Consider the following 22,897-nt stretch of genomic DNA (forward strand, 5'->3'; position numbering starts at 1 on the left):
GTTGCATGTCTTTTGTATATATGCTTCCAAGGGCACTGTTCTCCTGAATTAGCTTCTATAATTCCCTCTCTCCCTTCCAAACTACCCCGAACACGTACCACAACCATGCAGCATCCTTTTACTGTCCAAATTCAAACTCACAGAACCAACTTTCTCTTCCTCATTAGTCCATCGTCTTCTGTTTTCTGGAACAACCTCCTTTCATACATATTTTCTGAAAATTATATTCTACAGAAATTCAATTTTTTTTTACTATAATGCTCATTTACAATCTGTTCGAGTTAACGAACATTAAGTAAATCTGTTGTATGATAAATGTCAGTAGGATTGTCTTGAATGAAGGAGACGTCCAGCGACGACACTTCTATTGAATTTACTTAATCACTGGCGACTGCATGCACACTGAATAGATTAGTTTAATTAAAACATTAAGCACTACACTAAGTGCAGCGGATGTTGGCGTTTTAGTCTTCTGGGAACTTCGCTGTTGTCCAAAAAGGTTCATCGTCAGGTAATTTGAATGCACTTCTAGTCGTTGTTGGTATTTCTCACTGTAATTGCGTATTTCTTCTTTTACCGTTGTCATGTTCAGGTCTTAATTCAAATCTAATGTCAACAAATATCTTCTTTCATCTTCTCAACCTTCAACCTATGCACGGTACCAAGTACTATACAGTAGTTTCTACTACTTCTCATGCTTGAGGTTTTCGTTTAAAAAAAGAATAAATCACATTCAAAACGAAAAGGTGTTGGAGAACATCTCGGTCTCACCAGAGGGGTACTACATCAGAAGAGTGCAGCAGAACCTCGACTTGGCATAGTTTGGGAACTTTTGGACCTCACCTTACCACTGACAAGAGGAAATCCTTGGGACACTGCAGAGTGCCAAAGAGAAACTTACGGAATCTTCACCGTTCTATAATAAGCCAATACATTGTGAGGTGTGTGTGACCTCAGTAGCCCTATATGGTTCTGTGATATGGGCTTTGGCTCCCATAGCACAGCTTAAATGCCTCCTAGGGATCGAATATTGGATCCTCTATTGTGTAATCCGTTCCCCAGGAAGTCCATTTGCCATCTCAATAAGCATTCTCTATACTTCCATAGGATGGATACTTTGAGAGATCCTACTCATAAAGATCAACATCCTCATTCTAGCGAAGTTCGTCACTCGCAGGATGGATGCACCCTTCGTGGTGGAAATCATCACTCAGCAATCTACTCTGCGCAGACCCCTACGAATCAGCAGTTCTCCATCATTCGATGGAGTTCAATATAAAGATGAGCATTCAGTTCACACGGAATGTACTGGATTTTGTAAAGGTGTCTGCAGCGCAAAACTGTTTTCAAAAAGATGGTTTTGTTACTTTTTGAAATGAAGAAGCTGGAGATATACGGGGAATAATAAACATAAGATAAGTGCATGGTCTGTACTACATTTAAATATGCACGTGTACGTACTATATGTAAGTACACAATCTGATGAAAATAATGATTGGTTTCAGTTCATAGAGATGACCCATTAAGAGAGAGAGAGAGAGAGAGAGAGAGAGAGAGAGAGACGATTCCCATTTTGTTATTTAGAAGAATAATCATGGCGTAATGAACAGGGTCACTGTGATTCGATTCAAGAAGATATACCTACTAGCAATTCAAAGATTTCAGCCATTACATTCCGTTGAAAATGAGTCTGCAGGACCCCTTTCATAGATTGCAACGAGACGGACCTGTTTAAGTCTAGCAAGACAGTATGACAAAAAAAATATATATATATATTGAGTTGTGAATTGCCTTATTCGACTTTTTTTTAAAACTTTCGAGTTTTAAAAAAAAGAGCAAGGTATAATAGATCAAGTAGGGGGCAGGGAGAGAGTTGTATTTTATTTTCTCATAGGCTTCTGTGGCCATAATGCACCTCCCAAGGTTTTTGCAGTACTTTGATCCAAGCCCGAGGCGGGAATCGAACCAGCGACCTTTGGGTTGCTAGGCAGGCACTTTACCCACCCGGCTAGCCCGGTCGGTGAGAGTTGTATTAAGAATTCATTTGTCAAGATAGGAGAAGACACGCTTACGAATAACCCGGTCTTGGTGTAAGACAAATTGACTTGGTGATTAATAACCTTCACAAGATGATATTTGAACTTTTTCAAAAAATTCTTTATTGTAATTCTTTTTAATAAATACTTTATAAAGTAAAGCAAAAATTTAAAAAAAATGCATTTCTGTAAAGGGGTACATAATATAAACATTCTAGTACTCCAATGGCGCAGTTGGGATTGTTATTATTTAGTTTTTAGGAGCATTAGCAACTAAGGCCATATTGCTCCGGGGATATGCGGTGGTCATTCCCTGACTTTTCCGTATTTGGTGGTCACGAGTTCGACCCCCGGTCTAATCAAGAAGCGTGTGCTATGCACTGCTGCTCCTGCCCACCTGGCTACGAAGGCGCCGCAGTTGGGAAAATATCTGAACTCTTTCCTCTCTGTCTATCTTAACCAGTTGGCACTGTCTGCCGTGAAGGGAATTTGTCACTTACCAATGTACACCTATATTTTAAATTTGGTAGGACAAATAAAGATTTATTTATTGTTTTCTGTCCTCCGTCATTGTTATGTTTAGTATTAGTAATGGCTATATGGTGCAAGGAATCCTAAGGCTTATGCTGCACCAGCCAAAAAAAAAAAAAATATTTATAGATACCCTGAGCTGAATGCTACCTTTCTGTTCCTGTTACCCATCCTTCTAAATTAAGTTTATTTTTCTTTGGGTTGGGATAGTTTACAAATAGTAGCTAGGTTAAGATCGCTTATCATGTTCATTGTTTTTATTGTCTTTATATCGATTAACTATTCTTTGCATGACTGTTACAGTTTCGCTGTCTACGATACTGCCAACTCCAGATTACTCCAGCGTTTTAAGTCGTATGGCAATGAGCTGTTCTCCTAATGACCTCATCGAGCATTAAAAAGAGAAAAGAACAACATAAAATGCTTAACAGTTCCATGATTAATACACGTGAACACCAAATATTTTATTAGCCATCGAATGAATAACGTTTACTTTTATTTATTTATTGACCAGTCACTGATCCTTCTGAAAGCTACGAAATAATGTCTGCTTCTTATACTATGTAGACTTCGTTTCTGTGTGTGGGCACATTGTTATGAAGTTCACATCACTTTTTTTTTTATGGAGGAATTAATGTTTAGGCATCAGTGTGGCAAAAGCCACCGATGCACGCTATCAGACAAGTTACGGACGAACAACTAGCTTCCTGTGCTATTATGTCTTCCCCCACCTTCCTCTACAGCAATCACTATAGCGAACAAATAACCCACAGTGCTTTTAGCTTCTTTTAATAGCTTCTTATAGGTCATGCCGATAGCTGTTCAACTAACTGCCGAATTCCGAATTGAGCTTCAAGGATTAAGATTTTTTTAGTTTAAATTTACTTTATCGTTTTCTGTTTTTTTTTTTTTTTTTAACAACCGAAGTCGAGGACGAACTTAAGGGAAATTCTTTACTCTTTGGGAATATTATCATTTAGTATTTGTTCATAAGACGATACTATTGTATTACTGAATGGTCTAAATGTTCTATATCTTTACAGTATGCATCTTTATAGATGCATACTGTAAAATTAGATGACATTTAAGATGTTGATTAATCTGGAATCGTGGACCGGAAGAAACGAAGTGCGCATTCATTGCTTTGTCGACTGAAAAATTTTAGACTACTTCTTTTTTTCTTTTTTTTTTTTTTTTTTTTTTAGTCAGTATAGAATGATTTACTCTGGCTTAGTTATATCCTTATAATGCTCCACAATTCGCCAAAAGTCGACCTTGTATGTTAATCAGTTAGTTACAACCTGCTCCGAAAAAAATATATGGTAGGATAAACTATATATTTGCGCTTAGTTTTGTTTAGAGTTTGTGTCAAGGAATCTAAGGCAACGAAACATCAATTTATTCTTATTATCATACAGTTTGGTCCATAAATTGAGCGAGTCGGCTGCCTCCTTTGCCGGATGAAAACTTCGAAGTTTCTGGTCTTGAAGACTGAACTGTGCAACTTTGTCCAGAGACCAATTAAATTGATCAGAATGCGGTGTAAAAAAAAATCCTTATCTGACATCTCCAAATTTCTCTGCCTTTAAGATTTCATGAGGAAAATGCACTGTGTCCACATGATATTCAAATTTTAGTTTCATTTTCTATAAAAAGTAGAAGATAACGACCCCACTACTTAGCAACATAATAAAATAATTTTCAATAATATAAAATAAATAAATTTACTGTTTATACTCCGGGAAAACCACAGGGCCAGAGGAGTTCACAAGCTAGAGAGAATACAAGAAACAGCACCGTATTTAGTAGTCACGGGCTTGAAGCCCGGTGACTCAAAGCACGCTTACTTATGTACCCTTGTGAAAGGCAACTCGACTATGTGCTAAATAAAAGTAGTTATGAAATTATGACAATAGCGGTATTACAAACTGAATAAACACAAATGAAACCAAAAGAGAAAATATTAAAAAGATCAAATACTTTTGAATATTTGTTTAACTTGTTTAATTAGTATTACTTGTTATATTTAAAAAATATTCAGTATTAGCATAAGTGCGTCTGGCAATTTTGAATTTGAGCTTTATTAGTAGTTTTATTATTAGTCTCATTATTCAGCTTTTAATGCTACTAGTATCTTTTCAAGCTTAGTTCATTAAATAACTATATTTATTTAACTAATAGAGAGCGAGCTTATTCTTATGTAGTACATAGTGTGAGTGAGCCCACGTTACGAATTACAAATAATAATAAGGAAGCCGCGATCCTGAACACCTGTGGAATAGTCAGAGAGTCAGACAGTCCTCGACCAATAATAATAGTATCTGGGTGTAACAACCACCTTATTCACCTGGTATCACTACCCGTTGCATGGATGGGGGAAATAAAGACAATAATAATAATAACAACAAAAAAGTGGCTAGAAAAGAGTGAAGAGAACTACAACCGACATGGAATACTATCTCTTGTATACAGAAGCCGTAATACTGTACTATAGAACACAGAGACTGTGTATGTGTTTAAATATGATCTGTAAAATGACACTAAATTTTTAATTTTTGGTGAATCAAAAAATTGCTAAGCAGAACTGTTTGAATAATCCTCTTAGTTTTGATGATAAACATAAACAAAAATTGCTTTCCCAAATCATTAATCTAAAGCTGAAAATACAAGGGTAGTAGCCACCGAGGTAACTGTCATTGTAGCTACCTCAGTGGCTCCTACCGGTGTTGTTTCTTATTGTGGAGAGAAGGGCTGTGTTCGATTCAGGACTGAGGAACGTTTTCAGTTTTGTTTTTCCTCTCTCTCTCTCTCTCTCTCTCTCTCTCTCTCTCTCTCTCTCTCTCGCTCTCTCTCTCTCTCTCTCTGTATTTTCATCCCTCAAAGGGATGAATCGACTTTACAATACACTCAATTTACAAACATGACAACTGATGCCTCGTGGTCTTAGTTGCCTCGGCGCTTACTATAAATAGCCCTGCCCCGCACAAATACCATCATTCGTTAAGAAACTATTTATTTATATTGCGAAATAATCCCCTTTTGTTATCCAGATTAGTGCACTTTTAGAACAGGCATGCCAAACTGGTGAACCCGGGCCGAAAAATGAATTTCCAGAGAATACATTCGTATTACGATAACAGAGTGGCGTTCTGATCTTGCCTTTTTAGCCGATATAACTATTTCTCTAAACGCGTCGAATTGTAAATTCGTGAGCAGAAACATTATTTGCTGACTTGATAAGAAATATTTTATAATTAAAAATGAAAATCAAATGTACTCAATAGAAAAAATAAAACTGGATCATTTAGAAAAAGAAATTACAAATTGAAAATTTCAGTATTAACTTTTTTAAAAATATATCTGCGAAATGAACATTTTTCAAAAAAAAAAAAGCGTTTGATTCTCTTTTTAGTGAATTTTGAACAAAGTGATACCTCGCTGTTTACTTATCCATTTCTTATATCTCAAAGAAAAAATAGATACATTGAATACGCAAATGATTTTGGTTGAATTAAAATGTATTAAAAGAAACGTTTGAAGAACTTCCTGCAATTCATACAGCAGATGACGTTAGTATTTGTATTAGTATTATAATTGCTGAATTTATATATGGAAACCTACTTTTTCATGAATATGCCATAAAAAAAAGGGAAATTTTTTGTTTTTATCACTTATACCTTCCTCGTCGCCAAATTTAGCTATCGAGTTCCGTTTTGAACATTACCAAACTTTTCTTCTCTGCCATTCGGCAGGCAAGTCATTCCAATGATGTATAACACCCTGCGTGAGAGTGAACTTAATAAGATGGCTATCCAGTTTTGGAAATCATTGCCTCCGAAAATTTTAAATTTAAGAAAATTGTCGCAGCGATATATATCTCTGAACACGCCTTTTCATCTATGAAACTAATCAACGCCGCCATCTGATCTCGACTACAATCCGTAAGTCGTGACCAAACAGTTGTCTCGACTTACAGATTGTAATCTGAAAAACCTGATGATTCTTGCAACAAAAAAATTGGAACCTGAAGTTGACAATATTGTTGTTGTACCGTTTTAGGAGCATCAGCGACTAAGGCCATATTTATATATATAATACAAAGGGTACTAGGAAAGTTTTGCAATACAGCTTTGTTTATTTAATTTTTTCAAAGTAATTTCCTCTACATTCAATACACCTCTCCATCCTCCGAAACCAATCTTTAAACCAGTTCTGCCAAGTTTCACTAGGGAGTAAAGCACACTCGTTGTCCCAAGCCCGTAGAAGGTCCTCATCACTGGAAAACCGCCTCCCTTTTAGCTTCATTTTCACATGTGGGAACAGTGCAAAGTCGCAGGGAGCAAGGTCTGGACTGTAGAAAGGGTGCTCGAGAAGTTTCAGTCCTGTCGTGGTCAAATATTCGGTGCAGGCTTTGGCGCGGTGAGCTGGAGCATTATCGTGATAGAGGTACCAGGTGTCCATTCTTGACTTTGGCCGCAGGTTCTTCATAGATCCAATGACTTTAGGTAGGCATTGTTCAGTATACCACTTAGCTGTGACTGTCTTCTGCGTGTCCAAAACGACACGTTCCACAATTCCACTCGATTTGAAAAATACAGCTATAATTTTCTTCTTTACAGATCGGGATTTTCTGACAATTACGGGTGTGTCGTCATCATCAAAGACCCAAACTTTGTTTTGAGCCTTGGTCGGCAGATCGTAATAGTACAGCCAAGTCTCGTCACCTGTCACGATGTTGTTCACATACCGAGATTGTCCCTTATCAAACTTTTTTAACATCTCCCGGCACCAAGTCACACGTCGTGTCATCTGCTCTTCAGTCAGTTGATGCGGCACCCAGAGAGAACAAAGTTTCTTCACGTGCAAATGATCTTGCAGAATCGAACGAATTGCTGGTGCATTTAGGCCCAAAGTATCCTCTATCTGTTGGTAGGTCACTCGCCTGTTTTCGTCAAGCATTTTCCTCACAGCAGTAACGTTTTCCTCCGTAACTGACGTTCGTGGCCTTCCCGGCCTCTCAGAATCCTCCAGAGTGAAATTTCCCCTTTGGAATTCTTTATACCACCTGAATATCGTTGTACGATGTGGACAATCATCATCTAGTGCAAGAGTCATTTCTTCTAAGCACTGGTCTATGGTTAAACCACGCACGAAATTATACCGCAAAACTGTCCTTATCTCATTTCGTGACCACGATGCCATCGCAAGCACTTTACACTCTCACTACTAATGAATAACTGAGCCCATCGACTTGGCGCGGCGGCTACTATGCACGTATGAACATGTCTCAACATGCAGCAACAAGCAGCTTCCTGTGATTCATTGTTGCGTCATATTGCAAAACTTTCCTAGTACCCTTTGTATATACAGTGCTGTAGTTGTAAAATTAGCAGAATGTATACTTTATGAATGTTACGAAAAGCAGAGAGCATACTGTACATATTAATCGAATTCCAGAGGGTATACGGCGAGGGTATACTCGTGTGTGTGTATATACATATATACGCCATATATATTAAAAATAATAAAACTAGAAGTATTGCCTAAGAATAAAATGCGTAATAAATTTATTTTTTTAATTTTCAGTAAATATTTTAATAATATTTGCTTTTACAAGTCTTTCTAAAACAAGAAGGTATATGCTATTCACCTAAAAAATCCAGAGGTTATAAGGCGTTACTCGCCATTGACCACGTGAGGTATGAGAGTGCGGAGTTAGTCGACCTACGTAGCATAAATAAGTGTCAGTCGTTCAGTAGGTAGTAAAATTCCGAGCGTGATGGGTAAAAGGAAGGATTCATCGGACTTTGATAAAAGACAGATTGTGGGTGCTCGACGAGCTGGTGCCTCGATTTCCCAAACGTGTTCAAGAGCCGCCGTAGTTAAAGTATATCAGGACTGGCGTCAAAATGGTCAAACAACAACGACCCGACGGCAAAACTGCAAAACTGCAGCGAAAGGTTAATGTTAGAGGTGAGCGCCGGGTCTGACGACTCGTATAGGCAAACAGGCGCAGCGCTGTTGAAGAGTTGACTATCCAATACTATATGGACCAACCTGGAACAATATCTGGCATGACCACGCGCACGCTCGCACGTATGGGCTATACCAGCAGACGACCCCTAAGGCATCCTCTCCTAACCAAGGTTCATCGGCGTAAAAGACTCGCCTGGTGCAAAGAGCATGCAAGTTGGACGTTAGAAGACTGGAAGAAGGTGTGCTGGTCGGAGGAGTCATATTATTTACTCCACACCATGGATGGTCGTATACGGATTTGGCGTCAACAACATGAGGCTCTTGATACACCAATCTTGGATACACCAATCACCTCCATACCTGAATTGCTGACCGCATTACACACACTTGGTTGGCTATACCTCCCGAACCCTTGCGACATCTTGTTGAATCAATGCTACGTCGGATAGCTGCTGTACTGAGGGCAAAAGGAGGACCTACGAAGTATTAGGTAGGTGGTCATAATTCAGTGATCACTCAGTGTATATACAGTGAAACTTCCCTTTAACGGACAGCCATGGGGAACGAAAATGTGTCCGTTAGAGAGAAGTGTCCGCTAACAAGAAGTCTGAAGGAGAAAAAAAAAAAAAAGAAAGAAAGAAAAATCGTGAAACGTTTAATGTAAAATTAAATTAAAATATATACAGATTTTGAACAATATTTTTGTAAATAATATACAATTACATACACAAGAGATAAAGAAAAATCGTTAAACATTAATGTAAAATTAAATTAAATTATATACAGATTTTGCACAATATTTTTGTAAATAATATACATACAATTGTGCTATGCATATTATGACTTTATCTTAAGAAAAATACATACAGTAATCACTTATTTTCTTCTGCACCTTCTTCCGGCTGATAATTTTGTTTTCAACATTTGTTTGGAGTGAAGAAACCATCGAAAGTCCTTCAATATTTTCTTCAGCGGCGAAAAACATTTTTAAACGATTGATTTGTATGAGCGCTTCTTCTATTTTCATCGGTGGTTCGTCGTTAATATGTTCTTCGACAGAATGACCTCCTTCCATTTCTTCATCCTTATGAGGAACTTAAAAAATATCGATGATAATGTCGTTGATATCTATAGCACCATCTTCTGTAGTGAGGTTCGAGTCTATATCTTTGTAGCCAGGGTCACTTGTAGCTGAAATATCGTACATTATCAATAGATGTTGAAGTTCTTGTTCTTCTTGGTGCTCCACATTGCTGTTCACAACTTCAATTTTTGCGTTTGAGAAGCCAGACTTTACAAAACAGTTCACGACAGTTTGTTTTCTAATTGCGTTTACTGAAGAGGAAATCCATTGAATCGCATCTAGGATGCTGATTTTCTTTGCAAGGTCACTCGCACATGTTACATCGTTCATGTTTGCAATGAGATGTCTTAAAACACGTTTTCTGTAGTGAAGTTTAAATTTTTTTATTATCCCTTGATTCAAGGGCTGACACTCTGCAGATGTGTTTGGTGGCAGAAAAACGATTTGAATGTTGGACAATTCAATGTGCGGGTGAGATGCAGCATTATCCATGAAAAGAATAATTTTTCTGTTTTGACGAATCATGTTTTGGTTAAAGTGACTTATCCATTCGCTCATGATATCTCGTGTCATCCACGCTTTTTTATTAGACTTCCAGTCAACATTCAAAAGATTCAACTTTATGCCCTTGAATCAACGAAGATTTTGTGGTTTTCCTCTAACAAGAGGTTGTTCAAAGTCTCCCAGCATATTTGTACACAATAGCACAGTCAAGCGTTCCTTAGAAATTTTTCCGCCCTGGCACTTTTCGTTTTTTAGGCTCATTGTTTTTTCAGGAAGAGCTTTAAAAAACAACCCTGTTTCGTCACAGTTGTAAATATCCTTAGCTTCAAAATCACGACATAAATCTTCCAATTTGACGGTCCACTCTGTTAGAACCCCAGTATCAACAGATCCACCTTCACCACTTATACGGTTTTCCAATAAATTTTATGCCGAGTTTTGAACTTGTCTAGCCATCCCACAGAAGCTCTGAACTCATTTACTCTCCTTTTCCCTAATAATAGGCCCATTAATGGGAATTTTTTTAGCACGTTCGCGACAAAACCACTCATACGTAACATTGTCAATTTGAAGTTAAACAGTTTTCGGGAATGATTTTTGAACCTGATCATTTCCGTGTTGCCAAAATTGTTTGAGCAGTTCATTTTTTTCTTTCTTTTGGATGTCGCTTACCTGCGTCTTCCCGATTTTGAATTTTGCAGCGAGATTGCGAACCCTATTTTTTTGCCGATCATACGCATTAATGAGTTCGACTCATTTTTAAAGTTAAATGTTTACGAGAAGACATTGTGCACTTCACACAACACTGAACAAAACTGAAACTGAAAAGACGAAAGGCCGACCATATTACCCCCCTGCACACACCCAATTCATCAGAAGTTTTACACGTGCCTTAAAATTCTTGAAAAAGGGTTTTAGAACCGCGACGTAAACCTTGATAAAATTCAGAGAATCGGAAATAGAAAATAAACACACGATTGAGGCAATACGTGGAAGAAAAGTTCCTAGAAAAGGGCCGTGAGCTCGCCCGCTGTCCGTTATGGGGCAAATTAAGTGCTAATCTAAACGAAACAGTGCAGATTTCCTGTCCCCGTCCATTACAGAGAATGTCCGCTAGACAGAAGCTGCAAACACGTTAAAACCAATGGAGGTGAGTTGGGAAATTTGGAAATGTCCGTTGTAGAGAGATGTCCGTTAACGAGAGGTGTCCGTTAGGAGAAGTTTCACTGTATATATAATCTTTATTGTATACAAAGTGATATATACAATCTACCCTTCACAGCAGCAATGCCAGGGGCTTTACAATGGCCTTGAGGGACAGGGCCCACATCGAGATTCGGGTTCATCCCCAAGATCAAACAACAGAATAAGTTTCAGTAATTATTTACTTGTACAGACATACTTTTGATATTGACATTATTTACAATATTATACAGACATTATACTTTTGGACTTTATTATACTGCCCACATTACTGTTTGGCTGGTGGAGTTTAGGCCACCAAGGATCTGTCTCCCGTATATCTGATCCTTGGCAAACGTTTAGAGGTCGCCGTCAATTTCTTAGACTGTGGTGAGCATCTTCCTGAAAAGAAAACGGTCACTCAGGGCTAGTCCTTTTGGGTGGGCTATAAGTGTGGGAGCTGATCTCAGTCCGGGTTGAGTGATTCTCCAGCCGCACAGTTTCCAGATGTTTGGCTCTGAGATTATTCCTGTAATAATTTTGGCAGTTAGGACGAGGCGTCTTTCCGTTGCAAGATTCCTTCCTATGTACTGTCTGTAAATTGCGTGTGTTCTGTGATCGATTTTCTGTTTGCTGGACAAAAAACAATGCTACTCTCGCCCGAGACTTCCTAACTCAGCAACGTTGTGAAAAAGGCCCATAAAAATTCTCCACGTCATCGACGGGACTCGAACTCAGGTTTCTTCCACCCTGTGTTGGTGGGGAACGACGGTTCTGCCAACCGTGCTACTCATGAGGGCTGAAGGTGACAACCTGGCTGGTATGAAGCAGCAACAAAATACCCAAAAATTCTTGTAATAAACTTTACTAAATATGTAAACTTATAAATTTCTAAGAAATTTATAAGTATATACCTGTTATACAGGTATGTATACACATGTTGTACATGACTTACTGGCACATCATAATTTTGGCACATTTTGGCCTATGCTGCCCTTGTGCCTTTAAACACCCATACCAATACCAGTACCTCATAATTTGGTGTAGTGTGGAAAAGACTGATGTTTGAAACCTGTCAAGACAGGAGGAATTTTTATGGATTCATTTTACTTACTGGGCGAATTAGCAGGTCTCGTGACAGGGTTAATACATTCGCTCCCTCTCCGTCCCCACCACTCGGGAATCCTAGTTTTTCATCCAGAAAAACAGGCAAGCCGACCACTGCATGCAGTAGTACGCTGCCAGCTTGTTAGCAAACTCGCTCGAGAAGAATTTCAACTAAGGGCATCCTCGGTTGAAATAGTCTTAAATTCTTAGATTATATAATCTAAGATAATCTCGAAAAATTTAAGAAGGCTTAGATAATCTCGAAAAATTTAAGAAGGCTTAGATGATCTCGAAAAATTTAAGGTTTAGATAATCTCGAAAAATTTATGAAGAGGCTAGCGCCACTTCTAGCGCATACCAGAATACACAGTTTACGGACACACTGACTCCTCATATAATACCAGTTATTTCATAATAATAATCTTGACTTAGCTCACTTACGATTTAATCTTCAATGTTCCTAATTTTCGTTTGCTTAATCTTTATTTAGTAGGCTATGAGTGTAATACAGAATTTATGAGTGTAATACAGAATTCGGAAAAATGTTGTATTACACTCGTAAATTCGGACTTGTGAGCAGTATATTAATCACCAAACTTAGGTAAGTTAACATAAGTTAGGCACCAAACAGTTGTTCATAATTTTACAAGATAGAAGACTTCTACCCTAGGTTCTATTGCGTTGGAGTTTAACTTACTTTATGTAATAATTCTTACGCAATAAAATTCACTTAAACAAATCACGTGAGTTAATTAGTGTTATTCTCATTTAAAATTAATTGAACTGTTTTCAGATATTACACAGATTCAATATGAACCACCTTGACACCTATGCAAAACAATTTTCCTTCTTATAAACGCCAGTCCGTTTGTTTTAAGTAATCATTCCTGAGAGTAAATGGGCCTGTTGTACTGGAATCCATAGTGTATAGGAAATAATGATAACGTATATATCCGGTAAAATATCTAACTTTAATTATAAATACTTTGGAGCTTTCAAGGCTGAACGTGCCTCTTTATCAACAAATGGAATGGAAACTTTTTGTTGATAAAGAGGCACGTTCAGCCTTGAAAGCTCCAAAGTATTTATAATTAAATTTAGATATTTTACTGGATATATACGTTATTATTATTTCTTAATCATTCCTACACATATACCCTGAAACGGTCGTCTCCTAGTTTTCCAGGGATGACTGGGAAACCCCGAGACGGCCGTTGTCAAAATTAACTAATGAATTAGAATGAGTATGAGTAAGGAATGTGAATACTTTCCCTTTATTTTGGGGTAAACTTTGGTCTCCTATTATCCGTTTTCTTTCCGCTTTCTGTTAAACTTATCTTCAACTTTTAGGACCCGTAAGGTTACAGAGCATTACATCCCTACACGTATACCCTGAAACGGCCGTCTGGGTGGTGGTGGTACCCACTGAGAATAAGTAACAATAGTCTTCTCTATTTGGGGAGCGTTACTTATTCGAAGTATAACCGGATAAGCAAATTGTTCGGAAGGTATTCACGATATGAGATGTAATGAAACGATTCCACTATAATAATTTCAGTTAATTTACTGCAGAAAGACATGATGTATTTGCACTAACTTATATATCAGTAACATACATTATTAAAATTTCATCTTTACTTTCTGAAGTTCTCGCCGAACTGTTTTACTAGAAATTGGATTGCTAAGACTCACATTAAATTCTTAAGCTATTTTTGAGGCAGAAGTTTTGTTTTCGAGCTACAATCCTTTACGGTGTCGGGCGGTCGCTGTCGTTCAGCTTCGATTTTTTGCCATAATTCGTGCCCTGATTTTGTTTTCTGTACTTGATGAAGACATCACTTTCGATACAGTTGGTCTGCGCGGTAGCACAGTGGTATCGTCCCAAGCGTAGATAGCAAGGTTCCCCCGCAAAACAGATTTTTTCGTCCGGCAAAAAACAGGCAAATCGACCAGAGACCACACGCAATTTACACACATAATACATGGGGTATATGTAATCAATTATGGGTGATCCTAATAAAATATATATACTGTATATATATATATATGTATATATATATATATATATATATATATATATATATATATTTTTTTTTTTTTTTTTTGATACAGTTGCTCTGGATACATTAAAAAAATTAGCAGTTTTAGTCACCGAAGCCCCTGCTAAACGTGCATCAGTAATTTGACCTCTTCGGAATTCAGACTGGTCTGTATTTCCTTCGTGTACCTTATTAGATAATATCAAAAAGCATCTTTTATCATCTTCCTTCACAGTATTATTTGCAAGAAACAAACAAAAAAAATCATCACTTTCATAAATACGAGAGACGTTCATAAATACGAGAGACGTTTGAAAAGTTCTTGGCCTGAGTATGAAGGGTTTATTTGCGGAGTCTCGTAACATGTTACTTAGTTCCCTTTGAAACAAATACGCTTTTGCCATCGATTCTGCAATACGTTGATTCCATCTGCGAGGAAAGTTTTCTCTTCTGCCTCCAGGAATACGTCCACTGCAGCAGTGACATCACTGTAGGTGGTTAAATGGATGCCAGCCAAGTATTTTTTCAAATTGGGAAATAGGTGAAAGTCCGATGATACTAGATCTGGTGAATATAGGGGATGATCCAAGATTTCAAAGCCGCACTCATGCAGTGCAGCATGTTAATGGTATACATGTGAGCACGCGCCTTGTCCTGTGGAATAAGACTCCTTTGCTGAGTTTTCCCTTGTCACTATCTTGCCTTTTTAAAGGTAATTCACTAGCAACAACTCCAGCAGTATCCCATAAAACCGATGTCATTACCTTGTCAGCAGAAGGAATCGAATTGGCTTTTTTTTTGGAAGGAGGAGAGAGCTTTGTTTCCACTGTTTGGACTGCTCCTTTGTCTCTGGCTAAAAGTGTTGGTTCCATATCTCATCCATAGTTAACAAATTTGCTCGATCTGCTTGAAAACGATGCATATGTTCGCTTGAGTTGACAACTGTCGTACGTTTTTGATCTGCTCTCGAAAACTTTGGAACCCATTCTATCACCTTTTTCATAGTGAGAATCTCTGTTATGTGGTACACACGTTCAGGCGAGATGCACAAAACGCTGGAAATATACCGATTTGTCAGTGATCGATCAGTCATCACCAGATCATGCACACTGTCAGCACCCGCTGGAGTAATTGACGTTACAGGTTTTCCACAGCGTGCGTCATCTTCCAGGCTTTCCCTTATAAATTCTGCTGTCTACTTCTTAACTATGGAACAGGAAGGGGCATCCTCCTCCAGTGTTTAACTAAATCCTCACGAATTGCATTTGGCCAAATATTGGATGACTGCACGGTAACTGATTTTGTCCATCTCTCCTCATTCACACAAGTTTGTTGACTTTAGGACCTGTAATTAAAGAAAATACGTTATTGCATGAAACTTGGTTGTTGTTATTCTGAAGTGTTGTACATTAAGTGCAGAAATTTGTTTTTTTTTTTTTTTGGTTTGGTAGTTGTTGGCGCATCGGCTTCTGTGGCCATAGTGCACCTCCCAAGGTTTTTGCAGTACTTTGATCCAAGCCCGAGGCGGGAATCGAACCCGCGACCTTTGGGCAGAAATTTGTAACACTGTACTACTACCCTTTCATACTCAGGCCGCGAACTTTTCATACAGCCAATTGCGAAAGCTACTTCGTTCATATAAGATGTTTCTATTATTTTGTCCAGCCTTTGTAATATCTGTCTGTGTTTTGAAGTATCAAAGTTTTCAACTGTGTGTGTTCCGTCCTTGTTAGAAATTTCACAATAGCCGTTTTTATTGTTCGTAATTAGAACTAAACTCTTCCTATACGTCAAAATCGCTCTTATTTTTTACTCTTTTATTTTACGATTCTGTCCCGTTCTTTACTGCAATAAGACCAGGCAGTGCGAATTAGTTCAGCCCAGATCATGTTCTTTCTGCATACCCATTCGCTGTAGTTAGTAAATTGGCTCATATTATATGTACATACTCTTGGGCGTGTATATACACTGGTGTTCAAAGAAAGTGCATCACCTAGGAATTTCACATTTCGAACCCTTTTTCACGATGGTATGTTACATTAATGAGTAGCACCACAAATAGAAATATAAAAAAAGGATATTTATTAAAGTTAAGGCAAAGCTAAGTAATATTTGGCAGGTGCTCTCAAAATATTCCAAAATGAGCATTTGCAACTTTTATACAACGGTTTTGGTAAACTCGACAATTATAATCTTATAAAGTTATAATATTAGTAACTAATTGATAAGAAGATAACTATATTTACTTTTCACTTTGTTAATCATAAAAGAAGAACAAAAACTCAGTTAATTTAAGTAAAAAAAGAACGAACACACCTTTTTTTTTTTGTACGGTCTTATTTCTATTGCAAATAATAGTGATATAGTTTTAGTGTGTTTTGTATCCGTGATTTAGAATTTGATTTATTACATTGTAAAAATGGTGGTATATTTTAGCATACTTTTTTGTATAATTTTTTTTGTAACAGTTTATTGGGTATAATCCTAGAATTCCAAGCATATTTGTACCTCCAGCCTGTGACCTTCTACCAACGTATAGATTGTTGTTTTTGTTTGAAGTTTTTAGAACATCTGAAATCGCTCATTTCCTATGGTATTTCATATTATATTATCAGTATAACTGTCCTAACTATCTTGCTAAGACATGCTAAATTGCACAACATGCAAATTAGCATGTCAACATCATTCTAATTTACATGTTGTGCAGCATAAGTGGTAATATGCTAGTAAGCAATGAAGATTACATAATTAGGCGTACTTACCCTGGATAATGATCAAGAAAAATGCTTCTTGCCACATGATGCATCGTTCCAAAGCAGTGACATCAGGAAAAAGGCGAAAAATATGAAGCTACCTTTCAGCCTTCCTATAATAAAAACAAGTTCACTTTGTATTAAAAACTCAATTTACAAAAATCTGTTATATAAAAATAACCTAATTCAGCTGTATGAAAGCGTAGAAAGAACTTAAAAATAGTTTCAGAAGTGCTTATTTTCTGTTAGTTTGTATTTACCAGTCAAATTGCATATCAGATTGGTTATAAAAGTTGCAGTCTTAAACTGTATAAATACGTAGTTCTCAAAGCGTAGATTTCTGAGGACGCGACTCTGGAATGAAAAAAAGAAGTTACCATGAGCTACTGAAGAACAAAGTTTATTTTTTCTCTCCTTCAAATAAAAATATGCGATTCTGATAAATTCAAGTTTATTTAATTTACACTAAAGCTTTCAAAATTTGTGGGAAATGAAAACAAAAATTAGACATACTTGTAGGACTAAATTTGTGGCATTTATAATGAAAATTATTTTGCTAATGATTTACATATCTCTGAGCTAATATCTGGCGCCTGTTTGTATTATTAAAAATCAAAATGATGCGTCATTAAAATGACGCACGCATCATTTGGCTACCAGAGATTCATAGTCCATGTATAATACTCCTGTTTGAGTATTTATTTGTTTTATGCTCGTTGGCATATATGCGTACAACGCCTGTTTTCGTTACCATGTACGTCTCTGTCTGCATGCAATAACTTGACTTCTAGTAGACAGATTTTCATGATATATATTTTTTTCCCTCTCTTTTAGAAAGATTTGTTGGACCATCCCAAATTTCATAAAATCGAATCATTAGAAATCCGGAAATTATGCCTTTGTCTTTCTTACATATCACATAGGTTTCGTAGCAGATGAGCTGCTTGCGAACACACTATACATATAGTGCCAACGAACGCGAAACGTCGATTGGAGTAGTGCATTTCCCATTGCTCATTGACTTTGGAAAAAGGTCCTGTTTAGTTATTATTATTATTAACATCCCCCGGAACGGCCTGGTTCGGCTAGAGGGGTATACATAACAAATATTCAAATTATATAATAAATATATAAACACATTAGGGTTAAAAAAATATATGAACACACATTGTATTTACAAGTAGGCTGACATGATATAACATTGAAGTTTCAAAACTGTGAAGGTGGTACAGTCAATAGTTCTACTTTGTACAGTTCTTTCAGGGTGTCTTGTCTGTATCGCTTCAAACTGCAGAAAGCTGAGGCATCGATTCCGACGGAGTTATATGGCCCGATCGTATTAGCCGGAAACACTGATCCTAGGTATTGCAGGTTTTGTAGTGAAGATCGTGGACAAGGTGTTGCACTGCACCGGGTTCATTGGATAGTCCGAGAGTTTGTCGTCACTTCCCAGATGTCAGGTGAATCCATTCGGCCACAAAGGACTTGAGCCGATGTGTACAGGTTCCTCTCCTAGTTGATCTACACAGTGCTCAGGCTGAATTTGAATTTCGAAGCTTCCTTGCAGAACACCACCTAAATAGAACAGCGGTGGGACATATTAGGTGGGACAGTTTTTCGTTCTTGGACTGGGATTAGTTGTTGCGCTAAATCTTTAAGTTTCACTCTGTATATATAATATTTCAAAAATATGTGCTTTCGTGGGTAGCACAGTTGGTACGATCGCCGTCCTCTCCACACCAGGTTGAAAGACTCGAGTTCGAATCCCGTTGATGACGGGAGGAATTTTTATGGGTATTTTGTACAACGTGGTGGAGCTAGTCGGTCTCAGGCGAGGATAGCATGATTTTTTCTCCCGGAAACTTGAGTTTTCGTCCAGTAAACAGAAAACCGACCTGAACACGCAATTTACAGATAATATACACGGCGTAACATGGCTCCTAAAAACCCTCAAAAATATGTGAAATAGAAAGTCATTCCGTATTCGAGATTACAAAATAAAATTCCATATAAACATGCATGCGAAAGCACTTTATTTCGGAGATATTGCGCATGAAAGTGTTTCCCAACAATCATTTGAATGTAGTCCTAATCCAAGAACGAAAGTGAGACAATAATAATAATACACTACTTCAGTTTTCAGTTTCTATTGTATTATTATTTTTAATAATACAATAGAAATCCGATAATCCGCCACCATCTGATATCCCAGAAAGTCCGGTATCTGAACGCATCAAGTCAAATATTATACGTAGAACTCCGACAATCCTGGATTCAGGGGACTGCGGGAGTGTCGGATTATTTAGTTTATTTATTATTATTTTTTTCGCCTCTTTGAGTGTTTCTGGTAGGGTAGTGATTTAAGGTTAAAACACATTGGATTCCATTGTTCTCGGCTTTGTCAACAGCGCTATTAGTATTAAGCCAAATTAAAGTGCTGCCATTGCCCTCTTCCTTCCTTCCTTCTCTTCGTTCATTTTTAATTTCATTGTTATTATAACTTCAATGCAACACTTGGACCTTCACGCCTTTCTTACTATGAAGGTTTTTACGTTGCCCTTCCGTTCAATATGTCACTCCGTTAACATCCCACGATCTAACTCGAAGCATGTTCTTCAGAACACCATTTGTCACAAGCTGCGTGCGTGCTCATCTTGCGCATCGGTGCATGAAGGCGAACTTCCGCGACTGACTTCGTCAAAATGACACTTTGTGCGAAGCGGATATCTGATTTGCTTCGGCGTATTGAACCAGTAAAACATCAATAGCATCCCCCCTCCCCTTCTCTCTCTCTCTCTCTCTCTCTCTCTCTGCGCTCTAAAATCTTATATATTCCCACAGATTTAAACGTACAAAAAAGTACAAAAATATTGTTGTGAATCGAAATGCTGAATAAGCAGTTCGTGATGCTCAGAATGTATAGCATGCCTTTAAATCTAAGTTGTTGTTTTTTTTTTTCTTCTCTCTCTTCTTTTTGTGACGATCGACCTTCTAGCATAACGTTGAAACATCACTGGAATGGTAACGTTTCAGTGTTATGTTAGCTAATAAAATGTCTTGGCTTCCTCTACGATAGGCAAAGGTATTAAACAAAAGATCTTATGAAGCCTATAAATGTTTAATGATGTCTTTTTTTATCCATCTTTGACTAGAGTCTGCCCAATCTCTGAATGATGACTGAAAATAAAGTGTTTCTAACTATAATCAATAAAGGTTATTGTCAGAAACTGCTTGGTTAGATTCAAACAAAGTCTGAAAAATGTTCCTTATTACAACCAAAAGAACATATAGAAACTTTTAGAATTTTATATATCTTTACGGAGTAATCGATTTTGAAATAAATTGAATAGATATATATTAAAATAAAAGGAATAAAAAAGCGATCTGGAAGGAAGATATAAAGCAATATTCAGCATCGACAGTCGCTATGGCGCCCCCAAATGGGTTGATTAGGACTCGCAGAAGTCAATCAATTTTTTTTTCTTAATTTATAAGGAAACGCTTGTTCTGATAAGTCACTAACATCAGTTGTCAACACATAAAGCTTGGAATCTGAAGAATCCTTATTTTGCACAGAAAATGATTACTATACATTTATTAAGAGGACGTGAGAACGATATCTTTCATTTTCCTACAGGAATCATAAAAATACTTGAGATACATTGGTGGAGGAAAAACATGCACATCAGACCATAACCGTTTGTTACGGCATACAGGAATTTCTTATACATGTATATGGCAAAACCATATGCCCTTCTTCCCATGAAATCAATTCCGAAAAGCCGAACCGAACAAAATGTTAAGATTTTGCAAAGAGTTCTGCAAACGTATTCACAATTAGAATTCATTTGAATAGAAGTTCAATGGTTTTTTCTAGTGTCATTCAAGACGCCTTAAGGGTTCAGGGAAACTGCTAATTAGGGAAGTCATTGGAATGACACAAGTGTTTTTTGCAGTACTTTGATCCAAGCCCGAGGCGGGAATCGAACCCGCGACCTTTGGGTTGCCAGGCAGGCACTTTACCCACCCGGCTAGCCCGGTCGGCTACTAACGTTGACCTAATCACAGTTGTACCCTACTTGTGAGTACCTGTGTCCGACCTGTAATCATCTTATACACAGAAAGAAACATTGAAATAAGCAAAAACCACCTACTGGGAAAAACTTGTTTAAACATGTTTTTTCCGATATGTGGTGGTTTTTGCACCTATTTGAATCTACAGTGTATAAGGAAAAATGTGTAAGAAATGCTTCAGTGTTATAAAAAAGTACAAAAATATTGTTGTGAATCGAAATGCTGAATAAGCAGTTCGTGATGCTCAGAATGTATAGCATGCCTTTAAATCTAAGTTGTTTTTTTTTTTCTTCTCTCTCTTCTTTTTGTGACGATCGACCTTCTAGCATAATGGCTTGATGGATTGATGTCAGGGAACAAAAGATAAAAAACTAAACCTAGAAGTATTGTAAATAGATTAACGAATTCCAACTTTTGATTAAGTCAGCGAAATAGACTCATGAACAAAAACATTATGACTACTTACATAACAGCGTGTTGGGCCACCTTTCGCGGTGATACCTGCTTATACCCAACGTGCCATGAGATGGCAGAAGGTGACCTCGGGTATCCTGGATCAACTGGACAGGACTTCCCTGCGTTCAACGGAGCGAAACACTGGAAAATACTGCATTCTACAATATCCCACAAATGTTCGATGGATTGATGTCAGGGAACTTTGGCGCCCAGGGAAGCACACGAAATGCTTGGACATGGTCGTCGAACCATTTCTGCAAAATGCGCGCCTTGAGAAGCGGGGCGTTGTCTTGTTGATAGAGTCCAGTACCATTTAGATACGTGATCACCATGTTGTTGTTACTGTTGTATGTTTTATGGCGCAACGGCAGCTATAGGCCATTATGCGCCTATCACCATGTAGGCCAAAACTTGGTCCGAAACAAAGCCAAGATAGCAACTATGTTTAATGGAGATTACGAACCTAGTGATGTCCATAAAAACACCCTCCAAATTATGAGACCAACGCCGCCGGCCTGTTTTATCCAATAGTACATTTTGGTTGCAGCCGTTCACTTGCTTGCCGTTGCAACTGTTCACTTGCGCGCACTCACCCAACGGCATAGTGCAGCTGGAACCTTAATTCATCAGATCAGACGACTCTTCTCCAGTGTCCAGGAACGGTGCTTCCGTGCCCACTGCAGGCGGAAGTATCGAAGACGATCAGTTAACGTAGTTATATGAATAGGTCACCTAATCCACAGGCCTATCCGCAAAAGCATACACTAGATGGTAAGGTGTATTTAGTGTCAGACGGCAACAGGGGTTCTTCCCCATCTTCGCGTAGTTTTCATTGTGGGTGTACCAGTTCGCTGAAAATGCCAGAGATTTAAAAGTGTATGGATATTGTATATGCGTAGTGTCATGTACCGTGTTCATCTGGTCGTTTAGCCGCTGGATCCCTGCTGAGGCCCAACGTAACCACCTTCACCCCGTGGAGGCAGACCAGGAACCCAATAGTTTTAGTTTCACTCTGGCAGGTCCTGCCACCTAATTTCCTGATATTTCAGTGGCTAGGACCTAAAAAAAAAAAAAAAAAAAAAAAAAAACGCGCGCGCTCTTTTATATGCACGTACGTACAGACAGATCCATATATATGCGATACGTATATCCGTC

General features: G+C 37.8%; 1 protein-coding gene across 3 annotated transcripts in view; it reads right to left on the reverse strand.

The window, feature by feature from the left end:
* LOC150079537 (neuronal acetylcholine receptor subunit alpha-10-like) overlaps nucleotides 1-22,897 on the reverse strand; it is a 286,051-nt gene that overhangs the window by 131,921 nt on the left and 131,233 nt on the right. For 2 of the 3 annotated variants that reach the window (XM_090382659.1, XM_090382657.1), the window contains exon 2: nucleotides 17,222-17,325. In XM_090382659.1, coding sequence (XP_090238785.1) covers nucleotides 17,222-17,258 — 37 coding nt within the window. In that variant the 5' untranslated portion in view covers nucleotides 17,259-17,325. Of the gene's footprint in view, nucleotides 1-17,221; nucleotides 17,326-17,472; nucleotides 17,510-22,897 lie in introns of those variants that run through there. The other variant, XM_090382658.1, reaches the window with a different exon arrangement.

The sequence above is a fragment of the Mastigoproctus giganteus genome, chromosome 10 (assembly GCF_048544385.1).
Source record: "Mastigoproctus giganteus isolate SK-2022 chromosome 10, ASM4854438v1, whole genome shotgun sequence".
NCBI lineage: Eukaryota > Metazoa > Arthropoda > Arachnida > Uropygi > Thelyphonidae > Mastigoproctus > Mastigoproctus giganteus.